This window comes from Sander lucioperca, chromosome 23 (assembly GCF_008315115.2).
Source record: "Sander lucioperca isolate FBNREF2018 chromosome 23, SLUC_FBN_1.2, whole genome shotgun sequence".
NCBI classification, from domain to species: Eukaryota; Metazoa; Chordata; class Actinopteri; order Perciformes; family Percidae; genus Sander; species Sander lucioperca.
In genome coordinates this window covers 16,741,451-16,760,825 of record NC_050195.1, presented here as the reverse complement: position 1 = coordinate 16,760,825, position 19,375 = coordinate 16,741,451, and the positions used below count along the sequence as shown (strand labels likewise).

The 19,375-nt window shown below is 42.6% G+C and overlaps 1 protein-coding gene across 1 annotated transcript in view; it reads left to right on the top strand.

Annotated features, from left to right (window-relative positions):
- Positions 1–19,375, top strand: part of snx7 (sorting nexin 7) — a 62,286-nt gene that overhangs the window by 14,865 nt on the left and 28,046 nt on the right. The window contains exons 2-7 of the mRNA XM_031300141.2: positions 6,840–7,031; positions 10,173–10,283; positions 11,375–11,533; positions 13,487–13,685; positions 16,961–17,160; positions 18,624–18,710. Coding sequence (XP_031156001.1) covers positions 6,840–7,031; positions 10,173–10,283; positions 11,375–11,533; positions 13,487–13,685; positions 16,961–17,160; positions 18,624–18,710 — 948 coding nt within the window. The remainder of the gene's footprint in view (positions 1–6,839; positions 7,032–10,172; positions 10,284–11,374; positions 11,534–13,486; positions 13,686–16,960; positions 17,161–18,623; positions 18,711–19,375) is intronic.

The window sequence follows — 19,375 nt, the reverse complement described above, 5'->3', positions numbered from 1 at the left end:
CATGCCCGGCTGGCGTCCCTGCCTCTGCTTCCTCCCCGCCCTCCTGGCTTCATGCGTCCAACAACAATCCAACGAGCGCCCGCTGGTCTGGTGGATGTCTTCCAGAAGACCGTTCAAGCCTTCGCCGCGAAAAATCGTATTTTATTTCCCCCTCAAAAATAGGTACTGCTACAACTGAATTCCCACGGGACTTAGCGAGACTACAGCTAGCCGTCTAAAACACTATTTTACTGTACAGGACCCAAACATAATTTGGTCCGTTTCCATGTAGCATAGTCACTAATATGGTCATAACCACTACAGTGCTCAATTACCTATTTTTGAGGGGGAAATAAAATACAATTTTTCGCGGCGAAGGCTTGAACGGTCTTCTGGAAGACATCCACCAGACCAGTGGGCGCTCGTTGGATTGTTGTCGGCCGCGTGAAGCCAGGAGGGCGGGGAGGAAGCAGAGGCAGGGACGCCGGCCGGGCATGCTAGTCCGGCTAAGGAAACCACAACGATCGACACGGACAAGACTCCTACTCACCAACGCCAGATGGGCCCAGAGGGCCCTGTTCATGTTGCGCAGACATTTTAATAGCATTTTGAGTCTGTTAAGAGGCACAAAGGCACTCTTTAGCTTATGCCCCCATAACTGCCGTTTTAGCTAATGGGAGCTCTGGGCATTAGCTACAGAAGCTCCATGTTGCTAGCACCAATTCGGCTCGTGGTTTTTGCTATAGACAGTACTCAAAAAAGTATAGTGATCAAGATTAACGTAAAAATTGCCCGGAGTTCTCCTTTAACTGCTCCTCAGATCTCTGCAGGGTAAATCCAGACAGCTAGCTAGACTATCTGTCCAATCTGAGTTTTCGGTTGCACGACTAAAACAACTTTTGATCGTGCACACGTTCCACCAAAACAAGTTCCTTCCCGAGGCTGTTTTGCAGAGACACCGGGGCTCCGTCCAGTGCTTTGCACCGCCCAAGACGATTGTGATTGGTTTAAATCGCTGCGGAGAAAGGTCTGGCAATGCGAGATTAGGGTTAGGCTGAGAAACAGCACTGAGCTGCTCAATTTAATGGTGTTATAAAACTAACTTTCTGTCATATTTGCTGAAACTGACCCTATGTTCGAGTAGAACTACATGAAGCAGGTAATAAAAAATAAAAAATCTGGCTCCTCTGGCACCACCTACAGTCTGTAGTGCGATTAGCAAAAATCCACAGCTCCCTGTTCAGATTCACCAATCGGAGCCAGTGGGGGTGTCTAACTGCGTGTCAATCACTGCTCATGCACACGCATTCATTCTCCCTCGTGGGGGGAGGGCCTTAGGAGACCGTTTTGGGCTTTAGCGGAAAAGTGGGAGTGACTGAGAAGTTGTCGATGTTCAAATTGTTTGGCTAAATCCTGGATCTTCACAATCCTACCTACAGCACCTTTAATACTTATACGTAAAAAGGTAGCACACTAGGGCTGCAACAACGAATCGATAAAGTCGATAAAATTCGATTATTAAAAAAGTTGGCAACGAATTTCATTATCGATTCGTTGTGTCGCGCGACACGTCACTCAGTCGCAGAGATAAAAGCTGAGTACCGTGCGGAGCGGCGCGGAGCGAAAGAAAAGAAAAAAGAGCAGTTCACACTAATTAAATCAAAAACGTGTTAATTGCAAGATAAGCAAAAGCGACACGGCATGGCACGGGCGCACCACGGTGATGATTCAGCACCTAAAACGTAAACATGTTGGAGTCCTTGATGAGGAGGAAGGGAGTTCAACAGCAGGGTAAAGTCACTACAGAATCCTACTTTTGTTCTGTTTTAAAGTGAGGAACGTAACGTCCCTCTTCTGGTGCTGGTGTGGTGTTTACTCGTTATCCAGCTGACTAGCATGACAAGCTAGCGTTAGCTCGTTAACAGTAGGAAAGCAGGCAGGACTAAAGACACGTTTTTATTCACTCGCCTTTTTTGGCCCATTCATTTTTCAGTCTGTTGTCATGTATATATTCTGTGCTTTGTCCCATATCAGTTATTGTTGACTTAGTATTTGTGTGTGTTGTACTTTTTAAATTTCATTTTAAAGTTCTTTTATAGCACTTGGTCATCTTAAGCTGTGTTTAAATGTGGTGTACAAATGAACTTAACTTGCACTTACTACAATGATGGTAATAATGTAATGAATAAGCTTCAAGTGTGTGTGTGTGTGTGTGTGTGTGTGGTCTGTATCTGCTCTTTGGGTTACTTACCTTTACACAACTATTAACTAAAACAACATGTATGTAAGTATGTATTGAGTTGATGTAAATGAATGTTTTTTTGTTTTGTTTTTTTTATCCGATTCATCGATTATTCGAAAAAATAATCGACAGATTAATCGATTATTAAAATAATCGTTAGTTGCAGCCCTATAGCACACACATCTTCATTGGTCTTCAAAGTGGACTAATCTCAATTTCGCCATTTCACGACGTTCCGGCCTATTTCTCACAGAGCTGCTGTGAGAAGAGCTCAGAGCTGATGCTGTCCAAAGTGAAGGAAAATGCTTGAATTAAATGAACTTCCTGCTTTTGCATGTCAAAACAAAGCACTTGCCTGTGCTCTGTCTCACAAAACTGCAAAATACCAAGTCTCTCCAATGGTTTTTTGTAACTCCAGTTACTGAAAGTGTGTTGTTAACAAGGTGTAACATCAGTCTTTGTTTTCTGAGCTTTTTTCCTATTTAACCCTTAAAAAACCTCCCTCTTGTTACCTTCGAGGACAAAAATGTCTGTGTCAATACAATGATAAAGTAATATTATTTTCCACTTAAATTGGGTTAAATCTTTTAACCAACTTCAGCCCTGATCATCACTACCAAATATTGATAATTTACAGAATTTTAACCCTTTATGCCCTATGCCCATCATCATTACCATCATGTCACTGTTATGAAAACTAAAAATTAATTATTTTCTGTATACTAAATGCTAGAGGGTTTTGTTTTGTTTTTCACAGTCTGGGATATGTCAGTGATTAGCAACAACATTGCATCAAACACTGCACTGCTCCATAATACAGCAGTAGGAAACCAGGAAAATAGCATGTATTTGCCCCATAGGGAAAACAGATTGAAAGCCTTAAATAACAGAATGTATGATTTTATGCTGTAATGGCCGTGGGATCGAAAATTGCAGTTTTAATGAGTTTCCCTGGGACATTTCTGTCCTTCAGGGTCTGAGTGTCTGTATTTTGGCTACACAGTTTATTATTTATTATTATAGGAGCTGAGGTTGAAATTCCAAATTTTGGAGAAAAAAACAACTCAAAATGTGTGCTAGGCTATATGCTTTAGCACAGCCAACATGATTGAAAAATTAAAGAGCCCAAATTGTCCCTATGATGCACACGCTTAAAGCATTGTTGAACATGTGATAAAATGTATGTCCTAAAATTTTGTCTGTGCAATGTCGCACTGTGAAAACTAGCTCCTGACACAAAGTGCAGAACATTTCTTAATCTAGTTTAAGAACAGTAACTAACATGAATGGCTTTGTCATCACCTCTGGGGTGACCTATTGTATCTACCTATCTACCTGTTGTAGAGCACATGCAGGAAGTAATGAATTCAGACTTGAATTTCCCAATCGGTGCATCCCTAATATATATATATATATATTAGGGATGCACCGATTGGGAAATTCTGGGCCGATACCGATGTTTAACATAACAACTTGGCCGATGGCCGATACCGATGTTTTTTCTTTTTGTTATTTATTCCTTCTTTTGTGCCACGGAAACATACAAGTCTTTCGGCTCTTGATCACACTATCCTAGAATGAGCACAAATTCAATCAGACCAATTTATGAAACAAAAACAACCTTTAATGTCACTTTCTGGTTGACATAAGTTATAACCTTATTTATGACAAGTTCTTTTCTGAAAAATAACATTCAAAAACCTTTGACTGCTAACTAATCAATGAAAAGATTGTTTCAGTACATTGCCCAACAAAATTATTTGAGTGGTTTTAGCCTGATAAACAAAAACTTAATGAGATTATTTTCATGGCCCAATAAAAAATATTTTTCTGATAAATAAAAAAAAAAATACATCAAGTGTAAATGCAAAAACAAGTGAAATAAATAAATTATGTTATTAATTTGTTTCGCTTTGGCGCTGTCTGGAGGCAGCTGTTTGGCTTTCTCAAACGCCGTGTCAATTGAAGTCTTGAGTCTTACCGGGGGTTTGCGCTTTCTTGGCGGCTTCATTTTTCCGTTTTTGGTCAGCTTGCAGGTAATCGCCGTACACCGCCTCGTGCCTGCTTCTCAAATGTCCAATGAGATTTGTTGTGTTAAATGACTTTCCAACAGCCCCCCCTCTTGAAATTTCAATGGAACACATATTGCAAACTGCAAAACGCTGATCTTTCTCTGAAACTGTAAAATATTGCCACACGACCGCCATCTTCTTTTTTTAATCTAAGTTACTGAGGAGAGTGCGCGGGTGCCCTCTTCCGTCTCGGTCTCTCCCCCCGCCCAAATAAAAAGAGGGAAAAAAATGTTCTCCTGAGCACAGCGTTCATGACACATATAATCATCGGCGAATGTCATTTTTATTCCCCGATGGCAGTTAACGAGGCAATTATCGCCCGTCAAGGGCGCAACCCACATACTGAGCGCTGCTGCTCATCCCACAAATGCATGTTCCTTACAAATGGAGCACCATTTGAAAGGGAACTAAACAGGCTTTCCAACAGTATAAGATGTATTGCCAAAAGCATTGTTACCACAGAGAAATAATATACCAAACACAAATTTCCTTACTTTTTGTGCTAAGTTTAATATATATATATATATATATATATATATATACACACAGTGAGGAAAATAAGTATTTGAACACCCTGCTATTTTGCAAGTTCTCCCACTTAGAAATCATGGAGGGGTCTGAAATTGTCATCGTAGGTGCATGTCCACTGTGAGAGACATAATCTAAAAAAAAAAAATCCAGAAATCACAATGTATGATTTTTTAACTCTTTATTTGTATGATACAGCTGCAAATAAGTATTTGAACACCTGAGAAAATCAATGTTAATATTTGGTACAGTAGCCTTTGTTTGCAATTACAGAGGTCAAACGTTTTCTGTAGTTTTTCACCAGGTTTGCACACACTGCAGGAGGGATTTTGGCCCACTGATCTTCTCTAGATCAGTCAGGTTTCTGGGCTGTCGCTGAGAAACACGGAGTTTGAGCTCCCTCCAAAGATTCTCTATTGGGTTTAGGTCTGGAGACTGGCTAGGCCACGCCAGAACCTTGATATGCTTCTTACAGAGCCACTCCTTGGTTATCCTGGCTGTGTGCTTCGGGTCATTGTCATGTTGGAAGACCCAGCCTCGACCCATCTTCAATGCTCTAACTGAGGGAAGGAGGTTGTTCCCCAAAATCTCGCAATACATGGCCCCGGTCATCCTCTCCTTAATACAGTGCAGTCCCATGTGCAGAAACCCCCCCCCAAAGCATGATGCTACCACCCCCATGCTTCACAGTAGGGATGGTGTTCTTGGGATGGTACTCATCATTCTTCTTCCTCCAAACACGGTTAGTGGAATTATGACCAAAAAGTTCTATTTTGGTCTCATCTGACCACATGACTTTCTCCCATGACTCCTCTGGATCATCCAAATGGTCATTGGCAAACTTAAGACGGGCCTTGACATGTGCTGGTTTAAGCAGGGGAACCTTCCGTGCCATGCATGATTTCAAACCATGACGTCTTAGTGTATTACCAACAGTAACCTTGGAAACGGTGGTCCCAGCTCTTTTCAGGTCATTGACCAGCTCCTCCCGTGTAGTTCTGGGCTGATTTCTCACCTTTCTTAGGATCATTGAGACCCCACGAGGTGAGATCTTGCATGGAGCCCCAGTCCGAGGGAGATTGACAGTCATGTTTAGCTTCTTCCATTTTCTAATGATTACTCCAACAGTGGACCTTTTTTCACCAAGCTGCTTGGCAATTTCCCCGTAGCCCTTTCCAGCCTTGTGGAGGTGTACAATTTAGTCTCTAGTGTCTTTGGACAGCTCTTTGGTCTTGGCCATGGTAGTAGTTGGATTCTTACTGATTGTATGGGGTGGACAGGTGTCTTTATGCAGCTAACGACCTCAAACAGGTGCATCTAATTTAGGATAATAAATGGAGTGGAGGTGGACATTTTAAAGGCAGACTAACAGGTCTTTGAGGGTCAGAATTCTAGCTGATAGACTGTATGTATAGCTGTATCATACAAATAAATAGTTAAAAAATCATATATTGTGATTTCTGGATTTTTTTTTTTTAGATTATGTCTCTCACAGTGGACATGCACCTACGATGACAATTTCAGTCATCGAGCCCTGAGTGATTTTTTTTTCTCCAAAGTGCCAAATCTTTGAGGGTTTTACAATAACTTCCGCTTTGTGTCATTTCCCCTCAGCCTGCTGTCATACAGATGGGAAGATGCAATGAATTACACAAACACTTTTGTAGATGAGAATTTGTTGTTTGTGTGTGTGTGTATATGTGTATATGTGTACGTGTATATACATATATGTATGTGTATATGTATATATTTGTATTCATGTATTTCTCCGAATGATTTGTATATACGACAGGAAGATGTTTGTTAAATAAGTAAATTTGTGGTGTCTTGTAATCCCATGTGGGATGGGCCAAAATGTTTGGCATGACACAGAAATAAAACATAACTAACCAACTAACTTAAGACAACAGTCTCAGACTTTCATGTTGTTGCACTCTGTTGTTCACATGAATAGTGACAGAATGGTTTTTCTGTAAAGATTACAGTGTGCTAACAGTGGTGTTGTCTCACTGGTGCAGAACACGTCCCTGGCTGATGGAAGTCCCATGCCCAACTCTCCCAGCTCCATGGTCAACCAGTACAGACTGGAGGAGGAGGAGGAGGAGCAGCAGCAGGACGCCAACGCCAGAGACATCTTCGTCAGCGTTGATAACCCAGAGAGCCATGTCACTGCCATCGAAACCTTCATCATGTACAGAGTGGTGACCAAGGTGCGGAGCTCCTACCGTATATGTCTGTATGCATCATCAGTGGGATACATGAAGCCTGTCTTTGGTTTTCAACATTAGGTCCAGCTGTCTTACAAAGTTTTCTTTTATCAGTGTGCCACTGACTCAATCACTCCATCTTGACTGGCTGACTCAAAAGTTAGTGATGTAAGGTGCATGCACACTGCGTGATGGAGAGCGGGAGAGAGAAAGAATACCATAGTTCTTGGAATTCTCCATAAATAAAACTTGCGTGCGTTATTTAAAAAGGAAGTTTAACAGCACTGTGCTTTAAATTGCTGGAGATTACAGTGTTTCCTCTATGTTGATATTACCCACCACAGTAAAATTTCTGCCGCCATGGTATCAGAAACAGGGCAGACGCACAACAATGTTTCCGCTATGTACACACCGCCGCTCCTTCAGCTGTTTATGAAAAGTCATAAAGTTGTAATTACACGACTCTGCAGAGCCGTGTGCTCTACTGAACTCAAGCGAACTGTGAGCAACTGGAACAGTGACAGGGACGTCATCACTCGCGAAGTCATGGCAACCAAAAACAACAGGGCGAGTACTACTTGTCACTCAATCTTAGGCAAAGTGACAAACAGCGACGAAAGCCGCGACATGAAATCCGCACTCACGCGGGTCCCGTGAAATATGACAGCTACAGTTTATTGGGAAATAGCATTGTGGACACTGAAGTTGACGAATTTACTGTTTATCAGACCCCAGATGAGACGAGAAGCTAACGTTAGCTAACGTTAGCGAACGCTGCGGTGACGGTCCCTCTGCCTCTGACACGCTGTATTAACGTTACTGTTTTAAAACCGTTTTCCAGGTTACTGGGGGTGCATACCGCTCAAAACCAACATGAAAAACGCAATGTTCACTCAGCATTTTGTTTTATTGTTAAACTGTGTGTAAAATGAGCGGTGACGTTAAATCACCCTACTGTACCGTCTATTTGCTGCATGGTTTCAAGGTAATGGTCGGTAGCAAACATTAGCAGATAAGCTCGTACTTTTTGACGTTCAACAACACCCCCCCGCCACTGCTGAAAAAAATTCTAGAGGAAACACTGGATTAATGTAGACAAATTAAGTACTTTTTAGCTGCCTAAAATGTGTGTTTTGTAGTCATTACGATTACGATTTCACAGAACTTTCAAATTAAGAGGAAAATAACGTATTATTAATAATAATGTATATATGATAATGTATTATTAGAATAAGCATGAGTCAAGTCGAATTACATGGAGGGCCAAAACGAAGTTCCCCAAATTGGGCGGCCTTGTCTTAGACAAACCACACACAGAGCCGCAGTAAACCGGCGTTTGCCCAAATGTCATGTGGATGGGAATGGGAATGATTTCCTAACTGCTTTTAGGCAGTTGGCCCCTTCAGGCCGTGAAGAAAGTAAAAAATGTAAAGTGAAATGTCCCAAACCCACAATTGTATGTAACATGTTTTGGTGCCATCGAGGTAACATGATATGTCACAAAGTGCAGTCTCATTCCTATTTATTGACCCTTTGCAAACACGTCACACGACCACGTGACGGCGCCATGACGGACGGCGGAAGCACAGGTTAAACAGTAGTGGACGAGCGGAAAGTTTCATAGTTTCAATCAGTTTGAAATACATAACACTAAATAAACTGTATTTATGGCTTTATATGGCTTCTTCTATTGAATGACAAGTTGTCATGCCGTTATCGGTCGAGGTATGGCATCTGGTAGGTGCTCACAAAGAGCAGTATTTTGAGAAGTTGGAGATAGCAGGATTGGATACCGACCCTTGATTCTTCCTCCCTCCATTTTCACGGACCTCATTAAATCACAGAGTCTGCCCGACTTCAGTCCACATGATCTGCTATGTGGTAAACGGGGTATCCCCATATACTGGTGCTGATCTCAAAGCTTTTAAAAGTCTGGATGCTTCCCAGTTATTTGTAGCTGGCTGGGTTACAGGTACGCGATGCTACGCTAACGGCGGGGGGAGGTACCTCATAATGGCAAAGATAAGACATCAATCTAGGGTTTATTTTCTATTAACATCTATTCTTTACTTAAGTAAAGATTTATATAACACGTAGCCCATGTTTTTAGAGGACATGGTCGGTCGTGGCTACCCACATACACTGGGTGTGCCAATGCAACTTCCTAGCTAATGGATGCCTGAACGCATCCCAGCTCTGGGACGTGCACACATAATTGTAACATCTAGCCATCTTCTTATCTGTGATTATACTCGTTGTGTAGCCTATGTTAAGATTTGACTGGTATTACGACGCGATTGGCAGCAGCTAGCGAGCAGTCCAAAGCTAGTTGCAGCTAGCTCGTCAGCTAGCCGGGGTAGGAGCTCCGCAGACCCGCATTTAACTCATTTTTGAAGCTAGTTTCCGTGCCATGTCATCTTTAATTTAACCAATATTTTTTGTATGTGTGTTAAGTTAAATGATCAAGGGAACGGCTTTCTTTTTTGGATATGTAGCTAGGTCAGTGAATAACCGATGTTAGCTAGTTATGTGGGTCATCATCATAGACTATACAGTCTATGGTCATCATCGTTGGACCTGTTAGCTGGTTAGCACGGCAGCTAGCTGGTTGAGGATAATTTTATTTATCACTCATTTAAAACAGAAAGGCAATACATACACATGCTTGTGTTGGTGAGGATTACTCTGCAGATTGTGAATGTGAGAACACAAACACGAACGAAAACGTACAAGTTTAGCTTGCCGTCCATCTACAGCATAGCTCTTCCGCCGTCCGTCATGGCGTTCATAATTCGCGCGAGTGGAGTGTGACGTCACGTGCAAAGGGTCACTACCATTTCGAGCCCTTGCAGCGTCTCACACTTACCAGGTGACGTCAGTTAAGTCTATGAGGATTCAGGGCTGAGGGTCCAGGGCTGAGGGTCCAGGGCTGGGGATACAGGGCTGAGGGTTCAAGGGACATTGGGATTGGGCCTCACTCTTACTCTGAGGTCAGTGTGTCCTACAGTAGTTTAGCTTTCAGTTCATTCTGGGACGCCTGATGAATATGTGCTCAGGTCTGTGCATTGCGTGGCCCCTTCCAGGTAGATCCCAGGGTTAAAGCTTCCTGTTGTCTTGGTCCTGATTTGTAACCTCTCTCTCTAGACCACGCGGAGCGAGTTTGATTCCAGTGAGTTCGAGGTGCGCCGGCGCTACCAGGACTTCCTGTGGCTCCGAAGCAGACTGGAAGAAAACCACCCGACACTCATTGTCCACGTACGTATCGGCACACCACACCAGCTGCTCGACGCATCTGCAGTCCACTTGGACCAGAGTTCTGGGATGTTTCACGGGGATGATTTACCCCAACCGGAAGCTTCGTCTATTATTTTTACAGTCTATGATTTAGAGCGATATCGAATGCCATCAGGTCAGAAAAGCAATAAAACCCTCTTGAGATTGAGATGTCCAGAATAAAACTAGCTCATTACTAGGCCTGCACAATTCGGGGAAAAATATGAATCACGATTTTTTTCCACGATTTTTTTCTCACAAAGTGTAATGTTTATTACACACATGAACCATGACAAAACAAAACAAATGGCAGTACCAAACATAGATTTTTTTTTGGCACCTATAGCACATTGCGCATCACCACAAGCCTGTAAACATAGAGGCTACAATGATGAGAAGGGAGAGCACTGCAGCGCTTGGGAGCGCTTTAAAACCTATTTTATACAGTCTGTTTAAAATTCACAGAAGAAAGTAGTAGCGTTTGTGATGCAGTCGGCTCGTAAAATTAAATGAGAATCAAAGTCATTAAAAAAAAAAACATGATTGAAAAATTAAAGAGCCCAAATTGTCCCTATGATGCACACGCTTAAAGAATTGTTGAACATGTGATAAAATGTATGTCCTAAAATTTTGTCTGTGCAATGTCGCACTGTGAAAACTAGCTCCTGACACAAAGTGCAGAACATTTCTTAATCTAGTTTAAGAACAGTAACTAACATGAATGGCTTTGTCATCACCTCTGGGGTGACCTATTGTATCTACCTATCTACCTGTTGTAGAGCACATGCAGGAAGTAATGAATTCAGACTTGAATTTCCCAATCGGTGCATCCCTAATATATATATATATCTCATTTTATTTTTTTTAAATAAAAAAAAAATCGAAGTTATTTAAAAATGTAATCGTGAATCGAGATCGCGATTTTATAATGATTAATCGTGCAGGCCTACTCACTACCTAGATTTTCTTTACATACAGTTATTACTTTGTCTATTACTACTGTTTTTGTACTGTTTTTTAAATGAAACACATACACATACAAGGCCTGAATGTGTGTCTGGCTGTGTCCTCAGCCGCTGCCGGAGAAGTTTGTGATGAAAGGCATGGTGGAGCGCTTCAACGACGACTTCATCGAGACCAGGAGGAAAGCTCTGCACCGCTTCCTCAACAAGATCTCAGTGCACCCCATACTGTCTTACAGCCAGCACTTCAAAGTCTTCCTCACTGCAGAGGTCTCTCACACACACACACACACACACACACACACACACACGTTTGTTTCACTATCTTTATGGGGACCCGTCATTGACATAATGCATTCCCTAGCCCCTTACCCTAACCTTAACCATCACAACTAAATGCCTAACCTTAACCCTTACCCTCACCCTAACCATAACCTAATTCTAACCCTAATCCTAAAACCAAGTCTTAACCCTCAAACAGACCTTTAACCTTGTGAGGTCCAGCATTTTGGGCCCCACAAGGCTGTGCAGACCCCACAAGTATACTGTATTCCCCGGTTTTTGGACCCCACGAATATAGTAAAACAAGCACACACACACACACACACACACACACAAGATAAGTTGGTTTTACTTAGAAAGCTTCTTACTCAAAAAATACTCGGACAATCGCAGTACTTCCACTACAGATTAGGCCTACATCAGACATAGATTCCAAGTAACTACACAACATTGTATATTATATAACATTATATATTGTGTAAGATTGTATTTCATATTATTGTTCAATATGCTTATGTATGCACCAACAACCAAGGCAAATTCCTTGTGTCACTTACCTGCCAATACATCCTGATTCTGATAATCCATCAATCTACAGACTGAACATGGTAATCAGTGAGCTTTAGAGCTGCTTGTAGGTGGAATTCTGAACTTTGGACGGACCCAGGCTAGCTTTGTTTGTTTGTTTCCATTCTTCATGATAAGCTATGTCCTGACTCCAGCTTCGTACAACTCTGTACACTGTTGAAATTTACTGAACACGATGATATCCGTTTTCCAATCTCCCTCTCAGAAAGGAAATACCTGTATTTTCCAAAATGTTGCACTATTCCTTAAATGCTTTTAATGTCAAATCAAGCATGCAGGACCGTTGAGCAGAATGTTTTTTCCCCGCTAAGCCACATGTACTGTATGTCTGCCGGTTGATTCCATGGAGCCCAATAGTCACATATTCTCTCTTTTATTCAGCTTTATTCCCCCATTCATTCATTCATTCATACAACCTTTATTGAAATCATTGAGGCACGGCCCTCATTTACAATGACATCGAGACAAATTACAAAGACAAAAAAACAACAACACACAGAAAAGAGCGACGCCATCATAAGAAAAATAGAAAGACACTAAAACTTTCTGAATTGGAACAATGATTTGATCAGGATCATTAAGGATGCAAAAGAAAGTACAAGTATGTAAAGCAGTTACAAGTAGAAGTTTGCAGTTTTGAAACCAGATTTCTAAATTGTCCACTAGGCACAAGGGAGTTGATTATAAGTAGGTGCTGTAATTTGTTCCAGGAGTCACCCCTATTTTCTACCGGGCACATCTGCGCGAGCAATCTCAGCCATTCAAGTCAATGCTTGATATTCCACCAGCTGCGCCACGGCCCGTCCCAGAAGCGTGCGTAAAGCGGCTCTCCACTCAGCTGAAGATGCGTCTATTTTCACACCAGCCGCAGGGAAAACAGACAGCCGGGCAGGAAGTGAAACAGCGAGAGCATCCAGTCAGTTTTTCCAAAAGATCTTGGTAGAAGTGTGCTGCACGCTGATTGGCTCTCTGGCGCTAATGACGTTTGCTCCTTAGATATTGAACTTTGATATTTAATGACAAGGGATTTTTTTAATACTCGATACTAGGGAGGCAATTCGGTCGGTGCCTAAAAAAGTATTGAATTCAATACCCAGCCCTAGTATCACGTCTCTCCAACCGACCAACGCTTTCATATAAAATACAATGATGTTTACCATAGATATGACCGGTTATGAATCTCAAGGCGGAGTGATAGACTGAGTCTAGGGATTTAAGAGATGAAGAGCAATCAGGCATCTTTTTTATGGTCTATAAAACTTGTACAACAACAGTTATATGTAATGCCTTTCGGCCAGTATGGACATCTAGGAGCTTGGTGCTAATTAAAGCTCTGGTGTGTGACCCCGGCAGGAGTTGATGTCTCACAGGAAGCAGGGTCCGGGCTTCCTGAGCAGGATGGGGGAGACGGTGAGGGCGGTGGCCAATTCGGTACGAGGCCTGAGGAGCCGGCCGGAGGAGTTCACGCTGATGCAGGAGTATGTGGACGACTTCAGTAACAAGATCTGCTCTGTGGACAAAGTCACGCAACGGATCATCAAGGAACAGAGAGGTACTCCAACAGGCACACTGAGGACTTCATTCAGTCTGTAAAGACTTAGAAACACTGCTTTGAAACTAAGCAAGGCCCGATGTGTCAAAATGATCAATGCTACTTCACCAATACACCATATATTAAATACCTAAAATAGAAGTATTATAAACTAAGTAAAGCGCTGTAACGTGAACAGTCTATCGTGTCATAGAAAGATAAAATCTGAGCAGCAGTTGCTGGTTGTATTTAGCCTCTACAGAGCTCCAGGATGCCGGCTACCAGCAGCAGTTGTTTAGCCGCCAACAGGTGACTGTGAGCCGGCTACAGGCACCACCAGATGACGCTCCTTTCAGGGACCGTGGTAGTGGAGTTTAGACTGTGTGAGCGTCATGCTGGCTAGGCACCAAAACGGCTCCTTACGTTTAGGAAAAAGATGGTGGTTTGGAAAAAATAGGAGGAACTAACAAGCGTTTCCTGGATGAAGGCATTTTGTTTTTGCCACAAAGTGAACTCTGCTCTCCAGCTTGAAAGCACTGTGTTTTATATCGACACCATGTTGTGCTATTTCAGTTTGAGATTATTTTCCATTGAATATTGAAGTGCCTATATAAGTGTTTGGGCATAGCTGGCTGAGTGGCTCTATATCCATGGTGATATTGGAAGGGGCATTTCATTCTTGCTTGTTATTTGTTGTTGTGCATGATCAAAACACATCCCCCCCCACCCTCTGCTTTTTTCACAAATCACACCCTGCTTATAACAATGAAAAATGTTGAGGTACTTTGTTCCACAATATAAAAACATCGCACCAAAACTATTTCAAATCAAATGTGAATACTGATGAATTCCATTGCCCTCGTAAGTTTAAAACACGTGCCAGTTTGATCCTTATTAGCAGGTAAACTCCCTCCAGTCCTCAAAAAAGAGACCGCAGGGCCGTGTGCACACACAGATGTTGAAAAGAAAAGTTGAGAGACCTAAGGGCGCGTTCAAACAACCATATTGATCTTGATTCTCCGCAGGGTTGTGGGGCGGGGGGAGGAGTGTCACTGATCACTGTGATATTTCACAATTATTGTTTTTCTGTCAGATCGTTTATAGACCTTTCCGACCGCACTTGAACGCAGCTGCATTTCCCGGAGACGGAGAGAAAGAAAAGAGACGGACGGATGGACAGTTCAGTGTTTGCGTTTGGTGTTTTCAATCTGTTTTGTGGCAGCGATGGAGCCAGTGATGTTTCCTGTTTCCTCTCACACCACCTCAAAACACTCCGACAAGTCTGAGCCATGTGCACATGATTGGCCACTGCAGCGTGACACGGGGTAGCTCTTCTCCAAAAGTTTATTCGGTCTCAACTTTTCGCTGCAGGCTGCTGCCGTTTGTTTAGCCCCCCGCCCCCATGCGGCCCCCACCGCCGCACCCTAAACGCACTATTTTTTTGCCGGACCGCCTGAGGACAGTAATATGTAGTATCTTTATATATTCCTATAAAATGACTAAGAAATTCAATTTATAACACGACGGAAATAACACGACATGTACAATAAAGCATTATAGCTAATTTTAACCCTCTGAGGTCTAAGGACATTTTTAGCTATCTTCTTGAATTCTCCTTTTAAAGCTACATTGTGTAAGAATTTCTCCCATCTAGCGGTGAAATTGTATATGACAACCAACTGAATATTACTTTCTAGCCCCTCCCATTCCAAGCGCGTTCTAACTCCTACGGTGGACGTATTATTCCGAGAAGTACGACTTCGCCCGTGAGTGTTTCTTCCAGTGTAATAATAGTTTTACGTTATTTTGGTACCATTTCATTGCTAACATCAGCTATCAGGTTCCCAAACCATATGCAAGCTAATGTTAGCAAAGTATCAGTACTATCGTTATTCTGTATATTGTACGAGATTAATAGTGTAAGGCAATGTTTATAGCGTAGGAGAGAAGCAACGGAGGTTTGTGTTTTTAATGTATTTCTCTGAGCAGTATGAACAATGTCAGTGAAACCGAAATTAGCTCTTAGTATCTCCATCGTTTACACGTAGCTGTTCTAGCTGTAGCTAGTCTGTGTTACAACTGCATGACGTGAGTTGTCTGCCAGGGAAATCACGACACATATGATTACGTTTGTTACAAGGTAGACAATCCTTTTTCATCATTGACGCGAGGAGAAGTATCCTAGACGTTCTAGCGTTATGCACAACCACGCTATAGTTAGCCAAGCAACTATAAAACTTTGAATTTACACAAATAGGCTGAATTACCTGTCGAGAAGAAAGCAGGCAAATCCTCCTAAAATCCTTGCTCCTCATGAGCTCTTTCCATCTTGGAAAAGCCACTCCAATATTAACTTTGGTCTTGTAGCTTTGATCTTGTAGCTTTGCCTGTCGCGTTGCCGTTTTAATTCTCTTTTTAACTTCCTTGGCGACTCCATTATCTTCTCCCCCTCCTGGCACTGAAGTGAGTGTAAAAGCGTGAAAGGCGGAGGTATGTCCCTCTTTGGCTAATGTATTTTAAAGATGGAGGCGCTACATGGCGGGCGTCATTCGAGCGACTCGCTGCTATGTATTCTGAATGATTCTGAATGGCAGATTCTACGCTTACGAGAATACTTTGATTAGTTGGTGGAAGTAATTACACATGAATGAACACATGTGTTAAAGAGCAAAGGGGTTTTTGCTAAGAATCAACTCAAAAAAATTACACAATGTGGGTTTAAGGTTTTTTGCATATAACCTGATCCCCATGTGTTTCATATCAATATTGTTCAGAACAAACTCAGCTTTCTGTTTAGTGACGCCCAAAATTGTTCCAGAGCAATGTGTAAAGAGATGATTTGGCCCTAAAGCTGAAATATTTCTCAAATCTCTTGTGAAAACATACCTACACTCACTTGTTTTGGTGCTTGAAATGAGTTGACAAAAGTCTTGGGTTCACAAAAGTAGTGTAATATATGAATAAAATAGTAAATAAATGTCTAAAATGAAATGTTGTTGTAGGAGTGTTTTCAAACATCGCTTGGGCTCGCCGGTGCGTCTTTTGTCCTCAGAGGGTTAAATATAATGCTGGTGGTTTTATTCTCATCACATTTTCTGGTAAAGTGACTCAAGCTCAAATACATGTAGAGGAGTGTGAAGTGACATGAAATGGAAATGTGCCTCAAGTGTGTACTAAATGTACTTGGTTTCATTCCAGCCCTGGTCAGGCCCCTCAGAACTTAAAGCGTACTGGGTAAACACATTACAGACTCGGTCCGACTGCTTTGTGTTTGAGTGTGTCCTCTGTGCTTCCAGAGTATCTGGACGAGCTGAAGCAGTACAGCCCCACCTACAGCCAGTGGGCGGGGTCGGAGGAGGAGCTGGCTGAGCCGCTGAGGGGCGTGGCCAGCTGCGTGGAGCGCTGCGGTCTGGAAACGGAGGAGCAGATCCAGCATCTGTCTCAAGTCCTCGTCCCCGCTCTACACGAGTACGTCCTCTGCGCCGAGACCCTGAAGGTGAGCCCCCGCCCCCCACATTTTTTAACTGATCGCATTAACCCCGTTTACCTTACTCTGATCATCAGCTTGTAGTGATCACCGCCTTTAATCACACCCACCCTGCACCACAGACACACCGCCGACTGCCTGGATGCCGGCATTTTCAAACCAAGATGGCACACGTCCACTCACCAGTGTCTGTCCAGAGAGTCTCGTAGTAAAAAGTAAAAAGGTCCGTCTTTCTTAGTCATCAGTTTTGTTACAGAAGCAGATTACTCCAACTCTCCACACTTCTTCTGTGATTCCAGCAGGAAACCACCACGCTTTCAGGCCTGTTATTCCCTGGAGCCGACATTGTTAAACACAGGAGGAAATCAAAGATTGATTAATAACCGCAAGAGGCATCACTAAGTTTAGTTTTCGTTGTCCAGCGGGGAACTTCAGACTGTTGATTATTTGGTTGGGGGTTTGCTGGGACCCTAAAGAGAACTGTTTTGGTGTTGAGAGAAAAGACTAATTTGCTGCACTAAGTTAAATGTTTTAAGCTTAAGACATATTTTAGATACTTTGTTAACTTAGTTTTTTTGGTAAACAAAATAAACGGCGTGCAGCTCTATTATCTGAGCAAATACAAGTATCAGATCAGGACTTAGTATGGACAGATATTCAATATTCTAAAAATCGGCTCGGGTGGGGTCAAAAACGCTGATCGGGACATCCCTACTACTCACATCTGAACACCGGGTCACGGCAGGAGAACCATGTTCAGCCCCGACAAAAACGCAGCAACAGGTGGGGGGTGCGCTGATCACCCAGTTTGTTCCTGAGTTTATTTCCTGGGACTGTTTGATCAAAAGAGATGGACGTTGCTGGTTCTGTTGTCTTATTGTTTCTTCCATTATGTGACTGTCTGCACACTTTAACATAGTGCAGTCACTTAGTACAGAATGAACACCTGTCCTGGCCTCCCTTCATTGGCTTCCTGTACGTTTCAGGATCGATTTGAAGATCTTATTGCTTGTCTTCAAGGCTTTAAATGGTCTGGCCCCTTTTGTATCGGGCTGAACTCTTACATCGCTGCACACCAGTCAGAACACTGAGGTCAACCAACCATTTGCTTTTGGATGTCCCAAAAGCTAGGCTAACCAGTAGAGGGGATCGAGCTTTTGCGGTGGGTGCTCCCATCCTCTGGAATAGTTGTATATTCGAGAGGCGCAGACTATATATACTTTTAAATCCCTGCTAAAGACACACCTTTTTACTCTGCTACTACTACTCCTAGCGGAGTATGGGCGTCAAATGTCTTTTACTGTGTTTGTTGTTCCATGTTATTTGTAACCATGTATTTTTACGTGATCATTTTTGTATTTGATGTTCTGTCTTTTTCAGCACTTTGGTGAACCACAGTTGTCTTAATGTGCTATATAAATAAATTTGACATTGACTCACCAAGATCAATTGTTGTGGGAAACCTGTCTTAGGCTGTTATGAGACGGAGAGACAACATCCAGGCGGAGTTTGAAGCCAAGAACGAGGCCCTGGCATCCAGAAGAGTGGACCAAGAAGCAGTAAGTGCAATTTTACATCCACACACACACACACACACACACACACAAAGTTGGTTGGTGTGTCCTCCAGTCATCTTCTGGTGGTGTAATAAAGTGAGTCCTCTCCCACAGCACCACCCTCAGCTCATATTGGGGAGGAAGGAGAGCTTCCTGGGAGGATTATAAAAATATCCAGGTTTGTGGCCTGGAAGTCAGTCCTGAGCTCAGTGGGAATACGAGCCGTCAATATTATTTCACACTGTAAGCCCAGCAGCTAATCGCGCCGTAATGAAAATTCCCATATAGCCTCTATAGATGACGACTCGCTTCAAAATGTCAGGAGACAAAGAGCAAAGACGGAAAGTTAGGCAAGCAAAGGACATAGCTATTTTCAGTCACTGCAATTGAGGTGTGTGTGTGTGTGTGTGTGTGTGTGTGTGTGTGTGTGTGTGTGTGTGTGTGTGTGTTTGCAGGTGTGTCTCTCACTCATTCAGCTGATATCAAATTCCATCTGTGAGATTTTAATTAAGAAGCAGGACTGCGATTTCCCCCCACAGACTTGGATTGTATCCCTGCTTTAATTAGGTGTGTGTGTGTGTGTGTGTGTGTGTGTGTGTGTGTGTGCTTCTGCCTTTAACAGATCTGCGCTAATGAGAAGGGAAATGTCAAATAGACGCCTTTGTTAC